At 41.4% G+C, this 25,423-nt stretch overlaps 2 protein-coding genes across 2 annotated transcripts in view; both read right to left on the reverse strand.

Moving 5' to 3' along the window:
• The window catches only part of CNOT6L (CCR4-NOT transcription complex subunit 6 like), a 48,289-nt gene that overhangs the window by 16,226 nt on the left and 6,640 nt on the right, over positions 1-25,423 (reverse strand). The window contains exons 2-3 of the mRNA XM_087962758.1: positions 1,975-2,096; positions 336-522 (exon numbers count right to left, since the gene is read on the reverse strand). Coding sequence (XP_087818884.1) covers positions 336-522; positions 1,975-2,086 — 299 coding nt within the window. The 5' untranslated portion in view covers positions 2,087-2,096. The remainder of the gene's footprint in view (positions 1-335; positions 523-1,974; positions 2,097-25,423) is intronic.
• On the reverse strand, positions 4,192-7,589 carry LOC148130653 (uncharacterized). The gene is made up of 5 exons (XM_087962594.1): positions 6,682-7,589; positions 6,317-6,386; positions 5,759-6,040; positions 4,638-4,874; positions 4,192-4,266 (listed from the first exon to the last, which is right to left on the reverse strand). The coding sequence occupies exons 1-5, from the start codon at positions 7,587-7,589 to the stop codon at positions 4,192-4,194; spliced, it is 1,572 nt and encodes a 523-aa protein (XP_087818720.1).

Consider the following 25,423-nt stretch of genomic DNA (forward strand, 5'->3'; position numbering starts at 1 on the left):
GCTCGACCATCTTATGCCAAAGAGCACAAATTTAAAAATATTACTACCCCGCCCAAAATTATGTAAAACAAAAGCACAAAAATTATTGCATGAATATGGTACGTAGGGTGTGTCAAATTTTTCAACTTTCAATTTCTAAACATTAGGGGTGCTCAAAATTTGTGACATGCCTTGGGGATTGTAAAGGTATTTTGGATACTTTAATTTAGATGTGCTTGGTAAGTAACTACATAAATATCATACCTTTTTAACATTTTGTTTGTTTCATTACAGTAGCCAAAACAACATCAGCAAAAACGCTTTTAAATTTGAGGTTATTTGGGAAGATAATTCACCTGAGAGAAACCATGTTTCCTAGTTCTGCTGGTAAACTTCGGAGTTTGTTGGATGAGAGATCCAGGTAAACCAGATTATGAAGCTTGGCAATATCAGGTGGAATGCGAGTCAAATAGTTGTCATTGAGGTGGAGAGCAGTCAAGTGTGTTAGTGACCAAAGTGATGGACTTAAATTGCGCACTCTACCTAAAATCAGAAACGGGTAGAGAGAGTTGAGTTTTCTTCCACAAGCTCAACAAATATACTTGATCTTGCAACAAAATGTACCAATCATGTACCAAACAATGGTTTCAAGCCAACAGAATTTATCCCATTCAGTGTGAAAATAATATCTTACTACACACACTCACACACACACTCTTCAGTTAACCAATAAAAAATTCTGATTCAAGAATAATTCTTAAGTTTTTGTTTAGCTAGTTTGATACACTTTCACACAGGTACATATATAGAAGCCACAAAGGACAGAACCAGTAAGTAAGTAAGTAAGTAAGTAAGTAAGTAAGTAAGAAAGAAAGAAAGAAAGAAAGAAAGAAAGAAAGAAAGAAAGAAAGAAAGAAAGAAAGAAAGAAAGAAAGACAGACAATTAATAATTATTCTTGAATCAGAATTTTCTATCAGTTAACTGAAGAGGCAAAATTTGAATTTCTCCCAGGTGAAGACAGATGTCAAGATCAAAGAATTAAATATTAACAACTGCCTCTTCTACAAAAAACACATTATTTTTTAAAAATTCTTCTCTGTGCATTTGGATTAAAATAAGTATTTAACAGGGATACATTTAAAGTTAGGCATCTGAATAGGAAAAATGAAACTTGCAAATAGGGGATAAAGGAAACCCACCTTGCCAATACAGGTAGTCTTTGACTTACAACTAGTTGCTTTGAAATTCTAATGGGCCGAAGAAAAGGTACTGACAACCTGGATTTGAAGTTCTGGTGGCCACCCCCCCAATTCATGTGATTGCATTTTGGGTGCTCAACTACCAGCCGACATTTAAAGCCATCTGCAGTATCCCACAGTCACATGACTATGTTTACTTCCAGTTTCCAACAAAAAATGTGTATTGTGAACAAAGGGTTATTTTAACAACCACAGCATTTGCTTAATGACTGAAGATTTTCTCACCGAACATGGCAATTCACTTAATGATCACCGTAAAAAAAAGGTCATAAAATCTGATCAATCACAGGATGACTTGCATGATTTTTGACCGTAATTCATCATCATCACCACCTTCATTTAACGACCCCATAATTCGTTGCGGGGTGGAGCCTGGGGAACTAAATGGAACTAGCAGTGTTTTAATGGCCGGGTGCCCTTCATATCGCCAATGCTGAGTTTTGTTCAGCAGATACATTTTCATTGTGCACAAAGAAATATCTGCCTCTACCTAGGATCGAACTTGCAGCCTTCTGATCATGAGACGAGAGCTCCACCGCGAGGCCACCGCACCGCTCCTTTTTACTGTAATTCCTGATTCAATTATGGGCATAAGACAAGGACTATCTGTATAAAAAGGATCTGCTAAAGACACAGATGATCCCTCAAAGAGGTTTAACAGGAGCAAAGAATCCAGATCACAAGGAGTTCATTGTTCTACTTTCCTTCAATCTGGTCATTTATCGGATTCCTTACCCGAGATTTCCAACTCTGCCCAGTGGGACTTCTTCCCATTGGCTACCTCTTCTGCTGACATGATGGTATATATTCTGCGAGGATCTGGAGGATCATATTTTTCCTTTGGCATCCCTGTTAGTCTGAAAGAAACAGCGGCTCATTACTACAGCTTGCAAGTTATAACAACACATTTCTCATCATTAAATGACTCATAAGCATGAAAAATAACTGGTGTACAGTATGTCGTGAAAGGCTTGTTTGCTGCAAAATTCTGCAGTGAAAATTAAGCTAGTCATAATGGGAGCCACTCTCTAGTCTTAAAACGTTATATTTATTACTACAGGTGGCCCTGAAGTTACAACAGTTCATTCACCATTCAAAGTGGCAGCGACACTGAAAAAACTGACTTATGACCTTTTTTTTACATTTACAACCATTACAGCAAGAGGTCATGTGATCAAAATTCAGACGATGAGTCAACCGACTCATTTATGACAGTTGCAGTGCTATAAAGCCATGTGATCACCTTTTGCCACCTTCAATGGGGAAGCCAGATTCATTTAATAACTGTGTTACTAATTTAACCACTGCAGCGATTCACTTAACAACTGTGGCAAGAAAGATTGTAAAACGTGACAAAACTCACTTAATATCTGCGTCATTTAGCTACAGAAATGTGGTCCATGAAAGACAGGGCCACCTCTGAGAAAGCCCTGTTCTGGGTATCAACGGATAAGCCTCCTTTGGTAGCGAGACTCTCAACAAGCTGTAATTTATATGTTCATTTTCAGACAGATTTTATTTACCAAATTCATTTGCTGCCTCCATCTTATGGTTCAGGGCAAGATTCATTTTGGAGTGGGCAGTTCTAAAGATTATCTAGAAATATCCCAATGGCAAAGAAAAAAAATTAGGGTGACGGTTGGCTTATCAACAAAAGGGCGACCAGTTCAAAACAGTATTTTGGAAGAGAGACCATTGCAATCTAAGTCTCAATGGATGGCCTGTTAGCTTCTGCTTTTTTTTATTTAAAAGTTCCCTTTATATTATTATATCACTGTGTGTGCTCTTCTGTGGGATATTACTGTTCCTGCATTTTAAAAACAGTATGTCACTTTGAAGCTTGTGCACAGAAATATAATAGAGACAACTTTAATAAAGATTTTATTTTTTATTTATTTATTTTGATTTGTCAATCGCTTACAAGATAATAGGTATAAGTATATAGTTATGAATACATGAAATGGGCGTTGGTACCTACCTGATACGCCCGTTCTCGTCGAGCTGCGTAGAGCATCCAGATAATGGGAGGTGCTCTAGTCTTCGCTCTGACAGGCTGAGCTATGATTGAAGGAACGCTCCTCCTCCTCCACGTGACATCTCCACGCGTTCCCCCAGTTTTACGAAGACGAGAAGACAGCAACTATCCCCTCGTGTCAACTATATTACAAGACTCAACTCTGAACTATAAACATCATTGGCCGAAAAGGGATTCCCCCCCCCCCCAGACGGACCAAATAGGGTGGGGCTGGATGCTCTACGCAGCTCGACGAGAACGGGCGTATCAGGTAGGTACCAACGCCCATTCTCCGTTGAGCTGCTGCGAGCATCCAGATAATGGGACATACCAAAGCCTGGCTTGTCCTACGGGAGGGACTCCGTCTGGTCCGGAATCACCTCTGGGTCCTTTGCCACCTGTTGAAGGACTCGCCTGCCAAAGGATGCCTCAGCTGAGGCGAAAACATCGATTTTATAGTGGCGTATGAATGGAGATGGAAAGGCCCAGGTAGCCGCTCGACATATGTCCTGAATTGACGCCTGGGTAGCCCAGGCAGCCGAGGTGGCCGCACTCCTTGTAGAGTGAGCGGTAATGCCACTAGGGACAGGAAGAGCCTGTGCTATATAGGCCTTGGATATAGTGGCCCTAATCCAACGACCAACAGTAGACGGGGAAACCTTGCAACCCAGCGTCTTTGGCTGAAAGGACAGGAATAAGGATTCAGATTTTCTGATTGAGTACGGTAGATGTAAATACGAAGAGCCCTTCGCACATCAAGAGTGTGCCACTGCCTTTCCCTTTCTCGAGAAGGCTTGGGGCAAAAATTAGGTAGGATTAATTCCTGAGATCTGTGGAAGGCCGAGTTGATTTTAGGCATAAAAGCGGGGTCTGGCCTCAGAACCACCCGATCAGCGTGGAAGACGCATAAATCCTTTCTCACGGATAGAGCTGCTATTTCAGATATCCTTCTTGCTGATGTTATTGCCACCAAGAACACTACTTTGAGTGTGAGGAACTGAAGAGACGCCTCCCTGAGGGGTTCGAAAGGAGGTTTAGTTAAAGCCATCAGAACTTTATTAAGGTCCCAGGTAGGGTACCTGTGAATCACTGGAGGGCGAATATTGGAAGCCCCTCTAAGGAAAGACCTTATGCAAGGGTGGTGCGAGAGTGAACCAGAAGAACTGCTAGAAATCACCGTTGCCAGGGCTGCGACCTGCCTTCTCAGAGTGTTGGGGGAGAGACCCCTATCCAGCCCGGCTTGTAGGAAAGCGAGGAGCTGGGCGATCGAAGGTGAGAGTGGATTCACGCATGACTTACGGCACCACTGACAAAAAATATTCCAGGTGGCGTCATAAATACGAGTAGTCGAAGGCCGCCTTGCTGCCAAGATGGTAGTGATGACCTGAGCCGAAAAACCCTCATCCTTTAATCTTTCCCGCTCAACCTCCAGACGGCTAGCTGAAGCCACTGCGGGTCCGGGTGCTGAAGAGGGCCCTGGGACAGAGAGATCCTGTCGAGGGGAATCCTCCATGGTGGTGCCACTGACAGATTGCGCAGATCCGCAAACCACAGCCTCCTGGGCCAAAACGGGGCTATCAGGAGGACCTCCGCCTGCTCGATGATCAATTTCTGAATCACCCTGGGTATTAGCGGGAGGGGTGGGAAGGCGTATAGAAGCCCGGTGGGCCAAGGGCAGCGTAGGGCATCGTGATTCTCCGCGCCGTCGGCAGGATAACGAGAGAAGAACCTCGGTGTCTGGGCGTTGAGGGGAGATGCGAACAGGTCCACCACAGGCTGACCGAACCTCGCTGCCGCCTCCCTGAATAAGGAGGGGTGTAGGCGCCATTCTGATTGGTCCAGCTTGGCCCTGCTCAGCCAGTCTGCTTGGACGTTCGAGACCCCCGAGATGTGCTCTGCCCTGATGGATAAGAGATGTCTTTCTGCCCATCGACAAATGCGCTCGGCCTCTCTCATGAGACGAATGGAATGAGTGCCCCCTTGACGGTTGATGTGGGCCTTGGTGGTAGTGTTGTCTGTTAAAACCAGAATGTGCCGGCCTCGCACCTGAGGGAAGAAGGCACGTAGAGCCAGATACACTGCATGCAACTCCAGCCAGTTGATGCTGCAGCGTCGCTCGGCTACTGACCAAGTTCCCTGGGCTGAAAACGACTGCATGTGAGCTCCCCCGCCGTAAAGGCTGGCGTCTGTTATGAGAGTGGCCCTCTGGGGCTCCTTGAAGAGATGACCTCGATTGGTAGACGGCCTTGTCCACCAGAGGAGCGAGGCGAGAACTCTTGGGGGGATCTTCACCACGAGCCTTGAGTTGCTCCTTCCGGAACGTTGGTAAGGCAGAAGGAACCACTGCAGAGATCTGGAATGTAAACGTGCCCAGGGAATAATTGAAATACAGGAGACCAACTTTCCAAGCAGCTTGGACAGGTTTAGTAACAAAGCCCTTTTATTTTGCCTGATTGTCTTGATAGCTTTTTGTATACTGGTGAATCTTTCTTGTGAAAGAAATACCCTCTCCTGAACCGAATCAATAACAGCCCCTAGATGCGCTATACGGGTGGAAGGATTAAGCTGGCTCTTTTCCCGGTTAACGAGAAATCCATGGGCCTGAAGCACTGAGAGGGTAATCTTAGTGTCACTCTCAGCCTGCTGTCGGGTAGGAGACAGAATAAGGATGTCGTCGAGGTAGCAGTGAATGCGAATAGGGAAATGTCTCAGGTGTGCTGCCAGAGCCGCCAACACCTTGGTAAAGGTCCTCGGGGCCGAGGCAAGACCGAAGGGAAGGGCTACATACTGGAAGTGTTGATTGTTATAACAAAATCTCAGATACTTGTAATACGATGGATGAATAGGTACATGCAGATAAGCCTCAGAGAGATCGATGAAAGTGAGCCAGTCTCCCTTCCTAGTACCCTGTAAGATAGACTGGAGTGTGTGCATTTTGAATTTGTGATGAACTACATAGCGATTGAGCCTTTTTAGATCTAAAATGGGTCTCCATCCCCCGGAATGCTTCGGGACCAGGAAGAGGAGGGAATAAAACCCTCTTCCCCGCTGCGACAAGGGTACAGACTGGATGGCCTTGATGTCTAAAAGATGAGTGACAGCGGACGCCATGAGAGCCCGCTTAGACGGGTCCCTGGAAAGGGGAGAAACCATAAAGTGTTCCGGGGGAGGTGATTGAAACTGAAGGGGGAGACCAAACCTAACAGTATCCCTAACCCAGGAATCAGACGTGGATAAGTCCCACTGGTGGGCAAAGTACTTAAGGCGACCGCCAATGGGATAAGAAATTGAAGGTCTACCTGGGATGGCGGGGAGCTTTATTCCCAGCGCCCCGGAAGGGCGTCCTGTAGGAGCCTCCCCGTCTATTTCTATCCCCAGAGTCGTTCCAGTCCTGATAGGTCGACTGGAACATTGGGGATCCCTGATACCTGGGGGTGAAGGCCGGTGGAAAGGAAGATCGAAAGGAGCCCCTCCGAAAGGACTGAGATCCTCTAGACTCCTGCCTCCGAAAAAGAGATGAAAGGAATTTCTTCTTATTTCGGCTCTCCATCAGCAACGGATCAAGTGCAGGGCCAAACAATTTCCCTCCTGACAAAGGAGCTGAGGCTAATTTGGCTTTGTTCTTGACATCGGCCTGCCAGTGCCGAAGCCACAGTAATCTACGTGCAGAGACGTGTGAGGAGATGGCCCTAGCGGAAAACTTTACAGAATGAAAAGTAGCATCGGCCGCGAACTCCGCTGCGGCCGTTAGCTTCGCAATGTCCTGATGTGCCCTAGTGTTTGAAGGGGGGACATGCTGTCTTAACTGCCTGAGCCACCTGATAGAGGCCCGGGTGAAGAACGATGCGGTTGTGGCCGACCTGATGGCCCAAGCATCCGACTGGTGCGCTCGCCGTAAAGCCATCTCGGCCCGCTTATCCTCCGGCTTAAGCGCTTCTAAGGCGTCAGTGGGGTTGGATGAGGACGCTAGCCGCACTATTGGATCGTCTACCTCCGGGGTGTTTAGCATGTTGGAAAACTCTGAGTCGAGATTGAACAACCTCTTGTCTAGACTGGAGGGAGCGGGAGGGGGGCCGGCAGAGGCCCATTGTCTAGCGACCAAATCGGAAAACATCAGGGGAGTTGGAACGACCTCGGTTTCGATGACCGGCTGACTGAAAACTAAATCTTCTGGTCCCCCCGGGATCGCCGGTGCTGGTTCAGAAGTCTGGGGAATCAGGCCCGAAACATTCTTTGCCTTGAATAACAAGGACTTAAATAAGTGTGGCTTAAATAAGCCTACGTGTACAGGTTGGTCAGGGGAAATGCCCTCGTCCTTGGACATTTCCCCTTCCATGGGGTCTACCTTGGAGAATGGTTCTGAATACTGGATCGACCCCCTGTCTGAACCTTCCTCTTCCCTGAAGGGTTCAAACCCCATTTCTTCCTCTTCCTGGCTCACCCCTTCTTCCAGGAAGGGGGCCTCAGGTGCCATCGTTTGGGATCCAGTTCTGGACAATTGTTGCATGCCCTCTGCTATTCCTTGTTTGATAGCCATCTGCATCCATTCTCTAATGCTGTCCGGGATAATGGATGAGGCCGGGTTTTCTGGACGCAAGCCTGCAGCGGTCGGTGTGAAGGCTGCTTCAGGCCGAGCGGTCTGGAGACTTCTAGCGGGAGAACTGCGCCTAGAAACAGAAGGTTGTTCTGGCAAAGGAAGAGGGTGAGTAGAAGTAGAGGGGGTAGGAGGTGGTGGTGGTACAGATTGAGATTCCCTAGAACGCCTATCAAACTCCTTCTCCAAAGCCTTGTGACGCCTAAGTGCGTCCCTTTGAGAGGCTTTGGAAGCTTCCTCGGTCCACTTGCGCAGGTGATGTGTCTTTGCCTTAGCCTTCAAAGAAGGACCTCTGGGATTTCCTTCTGCCATAATAAAACCTGAATAAGGTAATATTAATACAAGGCGGTTGGCACGCCTAGGAGTTCGGCCTAGTTGTGGGCCGGCTACCTTAATGTTGGACTACGTCCCCCTTTTGGTAAAAAAAATTTTTCATGTTATTTGTATTTGTATTTATTTATATTATTTTTTATTTTTTGTTTTTATTTTAATTGTTTATTTGAACAAAAAAAGGATTAAAAGTAGGCCAAATTAAAGTAGGCCAAATTAAGATGTAAAAGAACCAATGGATCAAATGAACGCTGGGGCCAGACAAAAAAACAGAACGAAAAAAAGGGGTGAAATTTTAAAGAAAAAATTATATAAATATCTATGGAATAAGAACAATGGCCTCCTGAGACAGCCTCCCAACACCAATGGGAAGTAGGTGTCTCTCCTCCACCTCAGAGTCGCTGCGGTAGCCAACCAAGAGAAATAAAAAAAGCAGGGCAGCAGGGCACGGAACCACAGACCCCTTAAAAGTAAAAACAAACTGCAAACAGGCCTGTGGGTCCTGTTCTAAGCCTCTCAATCGTCGCAGCCAAAAACGAAAGTGAAAAAAATGCCACAACAAAAATGGCGGCCGCCACGAGGCACACCCAAAATGGCCGCCGGAACCAGCACTCACTCAGGGAGGAGGAAAACCCCTCTAAAAATAATGAAAACTGTCGGAAAAAAAGCGACAGGACGAGGGGCCTGAGAGAGAGCAGAGCTCTCTCTCTCTCCTGCGTTCGTGGGGGGAAAGATGCCACGACGCGCTATGCAGCGCGCTAACACAAGCCGCTGCGATGCGGCTGGAATGGCAGGCACCAGAGGAGGGGGATGGAGGGGGCAAAATGGCCCTAAAACCCCCCAATCTGCCCCTGAGGGGCGAAAACAAACGACCCCTTCTTATAAGGACAGTTCAACTGCGCAGGGACCGGAGGAAAAAATAATAAGAAAATCAAACCTGAATAATTTTAGAAAGAAATCCCAATTCGGCCAAGGAGCGAAAGCTAAAGCTGCCTGTCTCTGCGAGGCTGAGCTAAAAACTGGGGAAACGCGTGGAGATGTCACGTGGAAGAGGAGGAGCGTTCCTTCAATCATAGCTCAGCCTGTCAGAGCGAAGACTAGAGCCCCTCCCATTATCTGGATGCTCGCAGCAGCTCAACGGAGAATGGGTACATACAAGAAAAATAAAAGAAACAATAGGACAGGGACGGTAGGCACGTTGGTGCGCTTATGCACGCTCCCTACAGACCTCTTAGGAAAGGGGTGAGGTCAATAGTAGACAGTCTAAGGTTAAAGTTTTTGGGGTTTGGGAAAGAAACTACAGAGTCAGGTAGAGTATTCCAGACATTGACCACTCTGTTGCAGAAGTCGTATTTCCTGCAATCAAGTTTGGTGCAGTTAACCTTGAGTTTGTATCTATTGCGTGCTCTTGTGTTGTTATGTTTGAAGCTGAAGTATTCATTGACAGGTAGGACATTGCAATGTATGATTTTATATATCATACTTAGATCAGACCGAAGATGGCGTAATTCAAGGTTTTCTAGGTCTAGAATTTCAAGTCTGGTGGCATAAGGTATTCTACAACGAGTAGAGGAGTGGAGAACTCTTCTTGTGAAATATTTCTGGACTTCTCAACTGTGCTAATATCAGATATGTAATGTGGGTTCCAGACTGATGAGCTGTATTCGAGTATTGGTCTAGCAAATATTTTGTGTGCTCTAGTTAGTAGTGTGATATTACCAGAGAAAAAGCTACGTAGGATTAGGTTAACAACTCTTAATGCCTTTTTGGCTATGTAGTTACAGTGGGCTCTAGCACTTAGATCATTAGAGATGAGTACTCCAAGATCGTTGACAGAGTTTGGATCATCAACAAGGTCTTGACTATTCAGCCTGTATTTTATTTTCTGACTTTTTTTGCCAATATGTAAGACAGAGCATTTATTTGTTGAGATTTGAAGTTGCCATTTGTTTGACCATTCTGATACAGTCAAGGTCTTTTTGAAGGGTAGCAGTATTGTCTGTGGTGTTTAATAGCTTTACATTGTCAGCAAAGAGAACGCAGTTGCTCTTAATATGATCACAGAGGTCATTTATGTAGAGTATGAAGAGAGTTGGTCCTATAACACTGCCTTGGGGACACCACTGTTGACAGGTACAGAATTTGATAGGATGCTCCCAATTTTGACCATTTGTTGTCTGTTTGACAGGAATGCTTCTATCCAGTTATGCAGTTGTCCAGAGATACCGTAAGATTTTAGTTTTAGGAATAGTTTGTCGTGTACCACTGAATCAAAGGCTTTACAGAAGTCTATGTAGATTGCGTCTATTGTTTTGCCCTGATTGAGTTGTGTAGTGAGTCCATATGTTTTTGCAGTGTAAGAGTTGCAGATTACAGGATAGTTTTTTCCTGAAACCAAATTGTTTATTGGAGAGTAGGTTGTTTGTCTCTAAGTGGAGGATAATGGATTGGTTAATAATTGATTCCATGACTTTACAGGTGACGCAGCATAAGGAGATTGGTCTGTAATTTTCAACTAGGCTGGGGTCTCCCTTTTTGAAGATGGGGATGACCGTGGCTTGTGACCATGGAATACATGGTTATAATTTTATGCGTTACCTAGCCACTAGATTTGCTTCACATGGAAATACTATCACATCTAACTAAATACTTCTGAAGTAAAAATAAAACAAGCAATAAAAGGTTTGTTCAATACCTTCCTCTAAGTATGTATTATTGTAATGTATATCTAATCATGCTCCCACAAACAAATTTAAAAGCTCTGTAGTATTATCTCATGCCAAAAAGATGAGTAACATAAACCAAAAATGATAAACTTATTGCAAGTAACTTTTACGGGTAATTTACTTTCTCTAAAATCTGCCATCTCTATGGCAATTTAATTAGTCATTAAGTTTTTTTTCCTCAAAATAGAAACATTAATTTCCTAGAAATACTAACTACTTTTTCCTTAGAGACTTTTCATTTTTATTTTGCCACACAGAAGTAGTCTAAATTAATACTTAGGGTAAATTAAGGGTTTCAATTATGAAATATAGCACATAATTAATTACACTGATCCTTAGCACAACAATGGCAAAAGCTGGTATTTATGTTTAGAACAATGACGTGAACTTTTAGAAGAAGAAACTTCTATTTTTTTCGGCATTTAAGTTGGAAAAGAAACTAGGAAAAAGTAATAAATAAATTCAAAATCAGGAATCATTTGCTTGATTTTACACTTGTCTGTGGCAAGGAAATGCAAACCGAGCTGTCAGCTTCTAGAAGTCTTGGCCAAACAAATGTGTATTCAACATCCTCAACACCCAGCCCTAACCATGGATCAGATCCAGATAATCGACTTATGACCACAATAGAGTCCAAAATTTCTGTCGCTGTGACATTTAAGTGAATTTTGTCCCATTTTACGACCTTTCTTGCCACAGTTGTTAATTGAATCACTGCAATTGATAAGTTAGTAACTATGTTAAGTGAATCTGATTTCCCCATTGACTTTGCTTGTCAGAAGTTTGCAAAAGGTGATTGTATGAACCTGGGACACTGCAACCGTCATAAATATGAGTCAAGTGCCAAGTGTCTGAATTTTGATAACGTAACCATGGGGATGCTGCAATGGAAAATTTGTCATTTTTTTTAGTGCCGTTGTAACTTCAAATGGTCACTATAAGTCGAGGACTACCTATATAGACAGGCACATGCAACTAGACTATGGACACAGATCTCCTTAAGCAAGTGAAATAGAACTTAACTATAATTTCTGTAACTCAACAGCTGGGTTGAATTGATGTAAGTTCTTCTGCTCCAAACAGCTGTACATCGTGAGATTCAGAATTAGGATATGCTGCTGCTACATCTTTTGTTTTTAAATATTTCTAATGGTTAATTGCTCTTTGCTCTAGTCAACAATATAAGCTTACTACATTCGAATACAAAGTTTTCAAAGAATTTTATGCGCGGTGGGCCTATTTGGCTGATACACAAAAATACATGAACACAAAATATGTACCTTAGCAACTGGCATTTGTACACAGTGAAGACAAAACTACACTCCAGGCTATAGATTTACAAGGGCATCCTTGAAAACACAAGCTGCCAAAAGAGTTGCATTCCGGTATGAAGCAAATTGTATCAAGGACAAAGGGAGTGGGTGGATTGTTTTCTTAAAATAGCCACCATTCTGGGTCTAACCATAATCACTAGTCAAATCCTCTTTTCCATACAACTTCAGAGGAACAAAACCTAAATGTGAACTTTAGAAAAAGTTTTTAAAATGAACACATAAAACCATTTCTGTAGCCGAATCTAGCATAATTATTTTGTTATCCATCCTTAACACTTGGCTGTGCACTTTAATCCATGAGCTGGTAACATTTTACAGGTAGTCCTCGACTTAAATACTACAATTGAGCCTAAAATTTCTGTTCCTAAACAAGACAGTTGTGTAGTGAGTTTTGTCTCATTTTACGTCCTTTCTTGTCTCATTTTACGACCTTTCTTCAGTTGTTAAGTGAATCACCAGAATTGTTAAGTTAGTAACACAACTGCTAAGTGAATCTGACTTCCCCATGGACTAGGCTTGTCAGAAGGTTGCAAAAGGAGATCACATGATCCTAGGACACTGCAACCATCATAAATATGAGTCAGCCCTCAAGCATCTTAATTTTGATGACACAATCATGGGGATGCTGTAACGGTCTTAAATGTAAAAAACAGTCATAAGTCACCTTTTTCAATGCCGTAGTAACTTTGAACGATCACTAAACCAACTGTTGTAACTCAAGGACTATCTGTGCTTTGGGAGAAAAAAACATGAACCTTGAAGTGAACTTCTTACTGTGCTCTAATTGCCAATATCTAAGAACTACTAATTTCACAAAGGATTTGGACTTTTCTGGAGTTATACTGTGGGTCCAGAACAAGCACCATCCGTTTTGAAGCCATCTCATTCCAAACCTAACAGTGAAGCCAACAAGAGCAGCTCAGCAGCCTGTGAAATTCAGAACTGCAGCTCCGAGAGCCAAATATAAGAAGTCTGGGAACGGAGTTCTCCACTCTCATTTGCTGGTTTCTTACTACAGGGTAATCCTTGACTTACGACCCACAACTGAGCCCAAAATTACTGTTGCTAAGCAAGACATTTGTTAAGTGAGTGGCTTGAGAGTTCACTTTGTTGACAGTTCAATGGCTTCCCCGTTGGGTTTGCTTGTCAGAAGGTCGCAAAAGGTGATCACATGACCCTGCGACACTGCAACCGTCATAAATATGAACCAGTCGCTAACTTCAAACGGTCATTAAATGAACTGTTGTAAGTAGAAGACTATCTGTACTTCTTATTATATCATATACAAGTAGTCCTGGGTTTACAATCAGTTTCTTATCAACCATTTGAAGTTATGATAGACCTCCAAAAAGATGGTCATGGCCCAGCTTTGAAGTTCTGATGGCCACACCCCCTCCATGGGCATGTGATCATATGTTGACCTGCTTAATGAACAGAGTTCTGAATGACAGTCGTAAGTCAAGGACTACCTGTACCATTGTAATTAGATTTTTGATGGCTTACAGAAAACAGACACCATCTCAATGTGTGAAATGCATATACCGTATATACTCGAGTATAAGCCGAGTTTTTCAGCCCATTTTTTGTGCTGAAAAAAACCCCCCTCGGCTTATACTCGAGTCAGATTCCCCTCTGAAAATAGAAGAGCCGCGGCAGCGCTTTGCAACGGCAGGTTCCTTTTTGCCTTTCCCTTCCCGAGGCGACGCGGGACTGGGGCCGCACCGGCGGCAGCAACTCCCAACAGCCCCAGCCGGACACCTGAGCGGAGCCCGGGCGGAACTGCCTGTTGCCGCCGCTGCGGGTGCCCGGCTGCCCAAGTAATGAACATGGCGGCGCCGGACCATCGGAGAAGCGGAGCAAAGTCGGAGACCAGCAGCCGCCTCCCTCGGCGCAGAAAGCCTCCCCCAACCAGCCGGCTGGTCTCCTCCTCCTCGGCCACACAGAACAAACAGGCAGAGAAGAGAAGAGCAGCTGGCCAGCCGGGGGAGGCCTCCCGTGCTGCGAAAGAGGCAGCCAACGATCTCCGGTGCCGCCCAGCTCCACACGCTGGCTGCTCGGACTTGCCGGGCCCGGCACATAGAACAGGGCGGCGCCAGATGTTGGAGAAGCCGAGCGGAGCCGAAGCGACCTCGGCTCGCGTTGTTTTCTGAGCCCGCGAGCCTAGAGCCAGGGCGCTTTCATTACACGGCGGAGCTTCTTGTCTCGGGAAAAACCAGGCGTCGTTGCTGCCCTCTGAGGGGAGGGTGATTCTGGGCTGCGCGATTGGGGGACTTCGTGGCTTTGGGTGGGAGCGAGGACGGACGGAGTCCGTGAAGTGGGGCTTGCCTGCCCTTGCTGGCTGCCTCTGCTTCCTTAGGGGCGGGGAAGGGGGCTCATCTGGACCAAGGGTGAGTCTCCCCCTCAGTTTCCCCTGAAGGATCTTCCGTCGCTTTTGCCTTCTCCCTACATCTCCGCTCAGGTGTCCGGCTGGAGCTGTCGGGAGTTGCTGCCGCCGGTGCGGCTCCGGTCCCGCGTTGCCTTGGGAAGGGTGGGGCAAAACCAGGAGCCACTGAGCCTGAGCCTCCGGTGCCGCTGCTGCCGTTGCAAAGCGCTGCCGCGGCTCTTCCTTTTTGCCTTTCCCTTCCCGAGGCGACGCGGGACTGGGGCCACGCCGGCGGTAGCGACTCCTGACTCAGGGGGCCTCCGAGGGGAGGGGAAGAGAGTGACTCATGCCTCCCGCTGTCATCATCTTCTTCTTCTTTTGGGTTAGTGAATCAATTAAACCTTTCATGATAGTGAGATCGTTTCCCAAATTAATTATTTTTATTTTTGAAATTTACCAGTAGCTGCTGCATTTCCCACCCTCGACTTATACTCGAGTCAATAAGTTTTCCCAGTTTTTTGTGGTAAAATTAGGTGCCTCGGCTTATATTCGGGTCGACTTATACTCGAGTATATACGGTACTCTGTATGAAAAAAAAATTAAGAGTCAATCCGATTTTCAAGTTAAATGATTTTGGATAGAAGGTCTAAGAAGGTTTTCCACCTCACACAGCCTGGAAAATTGTCTGTGAAATCAGATTTCTATTAAATTGAGATGCACAAGCATTTGGATCTGGAGTTTTACTATCTTAAGAGCTCCACCTGATAATTCAATCTATTTCTTCATCTTGCTTTCAACCAGTTGTTACAATGTACAAAAACATCTTGCCTTTAAAGACCACTTGGGAATTTCAAACTGCTACAGCACGCAACATTGGAACTATTCCAGCCTTAGATCCCCAGTTGCTATTAGACTACAACTTTCCTTACCCTAACAACTGGGGTGAAAGGGATTGATGTCTAAAGTAACATGGAGACCAGAAATTACAAAGATATAAGCCGAACAGTAAATACATATTATATTAGCTTTGTATAGGCCAGAGAGTCATTGACTGAGATGGGTGGCTATAGAAATAGATATGATAGGTAGGTAGGTCGAGACAGACAGACAATCAGCTTATTTCCAAGTTGAATTTTATATCCTGGTTTAAAACCAAAAACTCAAAACAGAATATTTCCAGGGACAGGTTCTTTTAGAGAGTAGCTCCAATGCTTATTAGAAAACTAGAGCCTACTGGGAAGAGGTTTTCCCACAAGGTAGGCTCAGCTATGGGAAAAAGCTGCCAAAAAGTTAATTAATGAATTCTGTTCTTAAGGACTTAAAAGAATTTCTTCCTAAGGTTGCCTCTTGCATTTTTCAAACAAGTTTTGACTATGTATTGTAATACCTTTTTAATAAGTTTATGCTAGGCCACATATCAATTTTTATTTTCTACTCTTGATGTAAACTTTTAAAATTGTTGTGGCATAGTGGTATCTCTCCCAAATAAAATGGTGGTACGGTAGCTTCTATTTGTAGATTTTAAACTGTATGTATAAATGAAGATGTCCTAAGGCTGTGCCACACATTTGATATTTACCTTAAGGATTGAATTTGTAATATAAGTAGGATCTGCTTTCTTCATTTTACATTAGAAAATGAGGGTGGTGCAAAACCTTGTAATTAAAACATTAATAAAATATGTGGGAAACAGGCTGGATAGCCAGTCTATTCCTACATCATGCATAGCTATAAATATATTGCAGTAGCTAAAACACTTTCTCTCTTCAATACTCTCTTCAATACTATTCCCATCAATGTTTATGGAAAGTCCATCTTGAACAATTTATAGCAAATATAATAGTTATCTGAGGGTGGGAGGGACAAACAAGCCCTTGTAGCCTATTGGGTCAAAGTTGTGTTACCTTCCAGTAAACAGCCCGAAGTTACTGTGGATATGAGTATTCTGGGATGTAATTTCTTAACTACAGGATTCAATGGAAGGGAGGAAATGGTACTATAATTACCAGGACTTCTCAGTGAAGAATAAATTTCATCAAAGAGCAACTTGAAAACTGTAAGACCAAAATATATTAGAAGCTAATCTTAGTTTTGCCACAGGTTGGAGACCAACCTGATTTTAGAGCTAGCTTTAATGATTTATCTTAAAGAAATATGTTGTGTATTGTACTGGCCTTGAGATGCCTCTAGCACAACTCTTAGGTTAGTAAGATAGAGATGTGAACTTCAGCCCACAATCCTGTTTATGTTTTATGCAATCTCCAGCCAACCGTATTATCAGCATGTGTGGGGTCCTTGGTGCTCTGAGCTTGGTTATCTTGCAGATGTTCTGCTGAGAGCACCAAGGACCCCACAGTTCAACCATGAACTATGGATATTCTTTTCTATCTGTACAATAACAGCATCTGCTTGCGTTCACTGAAAAAGACCAGCTTTGAAATTCTGGATAGCACTGTTTTAAATCTATGGCACAAACTGTAGTTATTCATGCTTATACTATAATGCACATTAGTATGACAGACTATGAAAAGCATCACATTTATAATGCATAAAACTTTAGGACTAGTCAACTTATAGCATTTATGTATCAACTGGTATTTTCCTTAAAGTTTTTGGCACTTCCGTAGAGAAAACAATGTTCCCAGAAGCTTGATTATGACAGAATCAGGCTTATACTCCACATTCTTTATTATCTACATGGGGCTGCCTTGAAGACCATCCAGAAACTTCAACTGATCCAGAATGAAGCAGTCCAGGCAGTGATGGACATACCCGCCCTTTGCCTATGTAACATCAATGTATGGAATGTGAAGGATGTGTGTTTGTGTTTATTTTCATAGTACACTGAAGATGGTATTTAATTTTGTTGTACAAGGTGCAATGACAACAAACTAAACTAATTTCTGCTTCGCAAGCTGCATTGGTTGCCATGTAGAATCAAGGCACTGATTATTACCTATAAAATTCTACATATCATAGGTCTTGGCTACATATGGGAACACTCATTTCCCTTATTATCTGCCTGGCCAATTTGATCAAAGCAATAGACTTATATACCGCTTTATAGTACTTTACAGACCTCTTTAAGTGGTTTACAGAGTCAGCAAATTGGCCCCAACTATTTGGGTCCTCATTTTACCCACCTCAATAGGATGGAAGGCTGAGTCAACCTATAAGAAATGCAGTGTAGTAACTGCATAGTTACATATAGGTATATATATATATTTTGCAGAAATGGCAAATACATATGATACTTTGAAAGGACTGCTTCAACTTTGCTCAAGGTAAACAGCTTCAATGAGCTGATTTTTACAACATGATATCTGGACGGGATTACAAAAAGATCACACAATGAACTGTTAATCCACATATCAGACTGAAAGCAGCAAAGTAATAGGGGTAATTAGCTGGCAGTTGGCTGGTTTATAAATCAAGGTTTTGTGCCCACATGTGGGATGTCTTCTGTTCCAAAGACATGAAATACTTCTATTAATTCAGTATCAGGTCACCAAGTGACCAAGGCTTTTCCTGGGTCAAAACAAGCTCCTCAGCTACAAACTGTTCTTTAAAAGCAGAGACTAGATAACTATTTTAATATATAGAATAGAATAGAGAGTTTCTACGATATATCTCACGTTGACTTTATCAAATAAGGATAGGTTTTGGTTGCTACATGAATTGATGCCTATAATAAGTCTTATGTACAATTGCTCAACAACCTATTCATCAGATACCTTCAATTTATGATTTTATAATCTCTTTTTACTTAACCCAAGTGTAAGCTACTGAATCTATACAGCAACAAAACTGAGCGGCTCTTTCATTTGTTTTTCATTTACTCAGATTTCTTGGAATGAACAGGGCACTTTGAAACCCGAGCAGTTTATTCCGAGAAACAAAATGATGTCCACACAAACAAGTCTTCATTCAGTTATTTGCCGTAGTGAAAATCTGCAAAATACACAATTTCAATTTTCCTTCCTCTTTAAAAAGATTATAGATCAAAAAACAAATCAAGAAATTTAATTTTATTACACTTTAAAGCAGATGGCAAAGGAACTTAAGGCAGGATCATATGATACTTTCACACAAGTGTGTAATAATAATTCATTCTACACTGTCACAGATCCACATAGAACTTGGACGCAATCCAAGGAGCCTTCATATAAACAGGTTCTGACTTGCTTTGCAAAAACTCTTTCTCCAACATCCCAAAATTTCACACTGCCAAACATCTCAGCTATGTTGAGAAAAGCAATGCTATATTCAAGTAAGCTTTTAAAAGCTATTTCTGAACAAGGAAAGAGCCTTATATTTCATACCTGCAGTCACAAGACAGAAAGCTCTCATTGTAACAAACTCTTAATGCATTTCTTTAATAAAAACCCCAAATTTCTTAAAATATTGCCATTAACAACTATTGCCATTCCTAATCAGGCTATTGGAAGGTATTTTGTGACCTGTGAATAATGCTATTTCTGAGAAAATATTCTCCTTCCCAAATTCTGCCATACCACAGAAACCCAGCTTTAGAATTATACATAACAGCAATTATCAGACACGAATTTATAATTCAAAACTCCTTTTGACATCCAATTTTAGTTAGAATAAGATATTTCTATTGCATTATAGAATAATTTCTAGCTTAAAAACAACACATATTAAGAAATTCATCTGATGAGCTGAAAACTTATTAAAAAGTGTACATGGCAAAGAAAAATGCCTTGAACCAAACAAATTTAATAAACAAAGGATCTTTTTAAAGGATTCAAACATTATGAAATGTGTCTCTAAGTTTAAAAAGCTCATACTAGTCACATAATCAATTCTGGCTCCTAAAATTAATCCTGTATTCCTGCTTATAAAATTCTAATCTTCTGCAAGTATTTTATACAGATGACAGAATACAAAAACCACAAAAGGATTTCAAATATTCATATTGCTCTGCCTATAATTGTCACTATCTTGAAGCTCCTACACAGCAAAGGATGATTGCCCAAACTAACCTCTGTGCCATACCAACCCAGCTGAAAAGTACTTTTCACTCGAAGATGGATCCAACAGGAAAGGGTTGCTTCTACTGGAAAAAGTAAAATCAAAAGTTGAAAAGGCAGGACTTAAAAAGCTGCTTCTTGTCCTATCAAACTAAACTCCTCCCTTTAGCCCAAAGCGCTTCGATTCCTACTAATCTGCATTGTAGTGGACCTATCAAAACTTGCAATTTGTAGAATGGATGGGAGGAGGAGCTAGCATGCTTCTGTGAAATTGCCTCCATCTCAAACTTTGGGCAGCTTGGACGTTCTTGTTAAGTCTAAATAAGGTGGAATTGTTGGATCCATTTTCTAGTGATACTTTATAATAAATCCAACCATCCTTCTCAGTCACAATAGAGGAAGTCAAGAAGAAAGGGATATACAGGTAGTCCTCGACTTACCACAATCGAGCCCAACATTTCTGTTGCTAAATGAGAAATTTGTTTTGCTCCCATTTTATGACCTTTCTTGCCACAGTTAAATGAATCACTGCAGTTGATAAGTTAGTAACCTGGTTAAGTGAATCTGGCTTCTCCATTGACTTTGCTTGTCAGAGGATGGCAAAAGGGGGGATACTTCAAGGGTCATAAGTATGAACCAGTTGCCAAGCACTTGAATTTTGATCACGGGGATGCTGCAAAAGTTGTAACTGTGAAAAACGGTCGTATAATTTTTTTCAGTGCTGTTGTAACTTTGAACAATCATTAAATGAACTGTTGTAAGTTGAGGACTACCTGTACTATTGCATTTTGCCATGATAGATCAATGGAACAGTTTATAGCACGCAATGATTTTCTACAGCTCTTCTCTTGAAATAGATGTTACAAATGGCTGTAAATGCAAAGCACTCAAGATGCAATCATGGGTGTGACCATCACAACTGGGTCGTAAGTACCTTTTGGAGAGTCCATTGTAACTTCAAATGGTAATTAAGCAACCAGTCATAAGTCAAGGACTACCTGTATTACTTAAGGAAAAAAGTTTGTGGAGAATTTGTATTGATTATCTATGGAGATTCTCAATCATCCAGGCCATGGTTTTCCAAAAGGTGCTTTTTCAAAAGGCAAAAGGACTTTGTTTTTCCTTGAAGACATTTTACGTTTCATCCAAGGAATTTCAGGACTGAAGAAGCTTCTTGGATGAGAAGCAAAATGTCTTCAAGGAAAATCAAAGTCCAGTTGCCTTTTGAAAAAGCACCTTTGGGCTTTTTATTGATTCTTTTATTGCATATTAGATCTAGCTTAAAGCAATTAATCTCAAAACAATCTAACTCACATGAGCTCTCAATGGAATGTGCCTCAGTAAAACACAAATACTGATCTAGAATCAATGAGGAGTGACAGACTATAAAAATAAAACCCAGATTTCAAACATTATACAACAGAATACATTTATTCTGCCTATCAGAAATACAATTTTAAGTAAGATTTTACTGTTTTCCAAATAAAGTTTTTATTCTACAAAGTTACAAGCTTCTGCCTTTATGTTCTTTGCTACATCGATGAAAATAATTACCCCCACTCTTTTACCTAACTTAAATAAATTATTAATTTTATTCAGAGAGGTTGAAAATTATATAAATTCATTTATCACAAAATTGTCATTTGTTAACTCCAAATAACATTTGCGCCTATCTGTGGTCTTTAAAAAAAAGTCATGCAATTGATTACAGTATACCGAAATAAAAACATTACACATTTAACATTTCCTATATCTTATAAGCATTTCTAATTAGCTCCCACTCTTATACTTTTAGTATTGTAGTAGAAGCAGGTGCATCCTTTATAATAATCCTGATGTTGCAATGCAACTATGCTATATCTGAAGTGGGAAGTGGCATTATGTCTTTATTTATAGCAAGACTGTTCCATTAAAGATATTTCCTGCTAAGAACATAAGAATAGCTCTTCTAGATCCGGCAAAAACCCATCCTAGTGTAGCATTTGTGTTTTATGGTAGAAAATCAGATACAGGTATTCCTCAACTTACAAGTTTCCTTAGTGACCATTCGAAGTTACAACGGCATTGAAAAAAGTGACTTATGACCATTTTTCAGTTATGACCGTTGTATCCCCATGATGTAATTTACATTTGGATGCTTGTCAATGGACTCGTATTTATGACAGTTGCAGTATCCCAGAATCACGTGATCCCCTTTTGCGACCTTCTGACAAGCGAAGTCAATGGGGAAACCAGATTCATTTAACAACCATGTTAGTAATTTAACAACTGCAGTGATTCACTTAAATGTGAAGGAAAGTCGTAAAATGGGACAAAACTCATTTCATGAGTTTTTTTCTCAATTAGCAACATAAATTTTGTGTTCATAAGTTGAGGACTAAGTGTACTTACGGCGTGCAGTCAGTTGAAGGATGTGCATTCTTTACTGCTAACTAGTTCCCTGCCTGTGGTATTTGGTAGCTGCCTGCGCAACCCAAGAAAAACACTGAATTCTGAAGACTAGTATTCCTTGATGGACATGTTCTCCATAATGTAAATCCTCCATAGTAGTTGCCATTACCATGTCTTGGGATAATGAATTCCACATCTCTGTGATGAGATGCTTTACATCAGGGGTGTCCAACCGTAGCAACATTTAAGACTTGTGGACCTCAACTCTCAGAATTGAGGAGCCCGGCTGGTTGGGGAATTCTGGGAATTGAAGTCTACAAGTCTTAAAGTTGCCAAGGTTGGAGTCTCCTGGTTTACATTGTTGGTTTTAAAACTTCTTCCATTCAGTTTCCTTACTTCTGATCCTAATGTTTTCCTAATAAGAAAAACAGCTGTCTGTCCACCTTCTCTATACCATGCATGATTTTATACATTTTGACCATATCTTCCCCCCCTTTTTTTCAAATGTTTTAGCCTTTACTCAAATGGAAAGTGTTTAAGCCCCATGGTTACTTAAGTTGAACTTTTTGGTACTTTTTCAGAACAAATGTTTTTTCAATTGTTTCTACCACAACTAGATAAACAATATTCCAGATGAAGACATGGCAATCAATTTGTACAAAGGCATAACTGTTGGTAGTTTTGGGTCCTTTTCCTAATGATCAAATCAAATCATTTTTACATTAAATCTTTATTATTGCCTTTGACTAGCCTTTGCAGTAAAAAAAGAGAAAGTTTGCTATAATAATGTGTTACTGGGAATGAAAAAGTAGGACAATAATACAACATATCTATTAAAGTTTTGTGCAACTAGGGTGAAGAAGACATCTTATCAATGTCCCTGGTTCTCTTTTTACTATTGATTTGGCATTCTCCAGGGTTTTCCTCACAACAGCAATCTTGTGAGATACAGTACTGATAAGAGAATGATTGGCCCAAAGTCATCCAATGAGTTTTCATGGCTGAAAATAGGCTGAATCTTTCTCCAGTGCCAGTGTAATGTTGTGTGTGAAGTTAATGGGTTTTTTGTATCCAAAAGTGCATGACATACATTTAAAATGAATTACGTTTGCTATTTGGTTAATATTTATCCAGCTGAAATAAACTTTTCTAGAGTTCTTTACCATTTTTTATTTTCATCCCAAACTCGCTGCTTACTCCAAATCAAGATGCTTCATGAACAAGTTGGAAGTCCTTGTTTTCAATATTGAAATTACTTCTGGAAAGAATTCCAGTTCTTTGTTCCTTCTCTGAGAAAACTACCCATTTATTCCTGTGCCTTGCTTTCTAGTTATTAAACAAATAGCAATTCATATAATTCTGTGAAGTATTTGTGTCCTTTTGGATTTTTTTTAAATCTTTGCCACTGAATGTTATTATCAATGTTACTAGTAGGCCCAATAAATACATAAAGGAAGTGAGTAAATAAAGCTTCAGATTATATTATATTTTACAGTGACATTAACAAAGTGGACTGTTCAAAGGAAAACAGTCAAGATAATAAGGGATCAAAAGAAAAAAAATGTGCATGCCAATGGATGTGTTAAAACATATTTAACCTGCAGAAGACATGATACCCTGTTTCTCCAACAATACGGCCTCCCCCAATAGGAAGTCCCAGCATGTTTTATAGGCATGAAATGAAATTAAGCCCCTCCCCCCAAATTAAGGCCTATATTAAAACATGCAAAATGGGGGGAATGGTGGGGGGGGCTTGCCATTAGGAAGTACTTTTGTTGCACACCCGGATATGGTGCTGCCTGCGTTGACCCTGATACGAAGTGCCCCACCAACGCCGAGGTCAACATCCAAGCCGTTGCCGCCCGCCCAAAGATGCAAGGGGGGGGGAATTAAGTCACCCCGGAAAAGACGGCCTAGCCATTTTTTCAGGGCTCAAAAAAAAATAAGACCCGGCCTTATTATATGAGAAACACGGTAGTTGTCTTCAAACATCTGAAAAGCTGTGGGGTAGAAGGTGGGACAAAACCCCTCAGGACTGTTCCAGAAGACAGGATAAGAAACACAGATTTCAAATGATGTTGGGTGGACATGAAAAAGAATCTCCTAACAATAAAATCTATTTTTAAAAAACGAAACAGGTTGCCTCAGGAGCTAGCATTTCCATCAATGGAGTGTTTCCATCAATTCAACACAGGCTAAATCTGTTGACAATGCTGTACTATGGTCTCTTGAATTGAGCTAGATAATCTATGTGTTTAGTACCTGTTGCATAAATAAAAACAAACTGAGATATGCCAATGTGAAAAATTTACCGTCCACTTAGTTCAATCAACTTTATTAAAGAACTTATTTTAATGAAGTATTCATATATCTAGCCCAACCATCAAACTCCATAAATTTCACAAACTTTTACTCTCCTCTTGTAAATTTCTTAAGATTATAGAGCACTATTTCCCCACTTCAGCCATTTCTAGGTAGAGGAATTTCCAAGCCCAGAATTCCACAGTAGTGGCATTGATGAGGGTACTGAGAATTGAAGTTCATACAGCAAGAAAATTTGCCAAGGTTGGGAAATAGAGTTCTAAAGGTACTGTTTCGAAAGCCTCTGTTAGAAAGTAATTCATGCTTTTGAGTCTACAAAAATATTATAAAATCATTTGTAAAATTCTGAGTCTTCAATGATTTACATTTAGAGACGCAGCCTTGAAATGGAGAAGATTTGGGACAACTTTGAAACATGAGTGCAGCATAAAATTATTCAGTAAGTCACAAAGATTCTCAGAACAACATTCAGAGCTTTAGAGGCCGCTTTTACCTCAATCAAAGTCAGCATTTAATGGGCCCGTCATAAGAAAATCACTGGGTAAAAATGGTATTCATGAGAGAACAGGAAGATGGAAGCCATGTTCACCCAGATTATTGATTATTGTCTCATGTTTGCCAAAAAAAAAAAAAAACCCTGGATGAGTTTTTAGATTTCTGGAAAAAAGAAACCAGATGAATCAAGTAATTGGATTTTCCAGATCAAATGTATGTCTTTTAAGTGTGACAAAAATTGAACACTGCATTTCATGGTAATGACCTCATACCAAGTATGATGAGGAATTTTGTCAAAGGCTTTTTTGAAAACCCAAACATCCAAAACTGATAATCAACTTCATCCACCTGCCTGCTGACGCCCTTAAAAAAAGTCTAAAAGATTGGTGAAGCAAGATTGCAGAATCCATCCTGACTGCCCGTCATCAAGACTAGCCAGCAAGTCTATGTGCTTATTTTTATGATGACTGCTACCAATTTATCCAAAACAGACATTAAGCAAACTAACCAAACTTCTTGGATCTCTTTTAAAATAATTTAGAGAAGCATTTTAAGGGAGGTAAACATGGCAAAGTCAGTTCAAACCAAATTATCTAAGGAACCTATGCAAGATCAAGCTCCT

Source organism: Notechis scutatus, chromosome 4 (assembly GCF_049901735.1).
Source record: "Notechis scutatus isolate UNSWTSFEM ecotype Mainland chromosome 4, rNotScu1.2, whole genome shotgun sequence".
Classification (NCBI taxonomy): Eukaryota; Metazoa; Chordata; class Lepidosauria; order Squamata; family Elapidae; genus Notechis; species Notechis scutatus.

Excerpts from the sequence above, each read along its gene's own strand:
- LOC148130653 (XM_087962594.1), bottom strand. The coding sequence starts at position 7,589 with ATGGAAGGGGAAATGTCCAAGGACGAGGGCATTTCCCCTGACCAACCT. Across the intron at positions 6,387-6,681 it reads CCACCGGCCTTCACCCCCAG|GGACCCGTCTAAGCGGGCTC; the intron begins GTATCAGGGATC and ends TCCCCTTTCCAG. Across the intron at positions 6,041-6,316 it reads ACATCAAGGCCATCCAGTCT|TATGTAGCCCTTCCCTTCGG; the intron begins GTACCCTTGTCG and ends CAACACTTCCAG.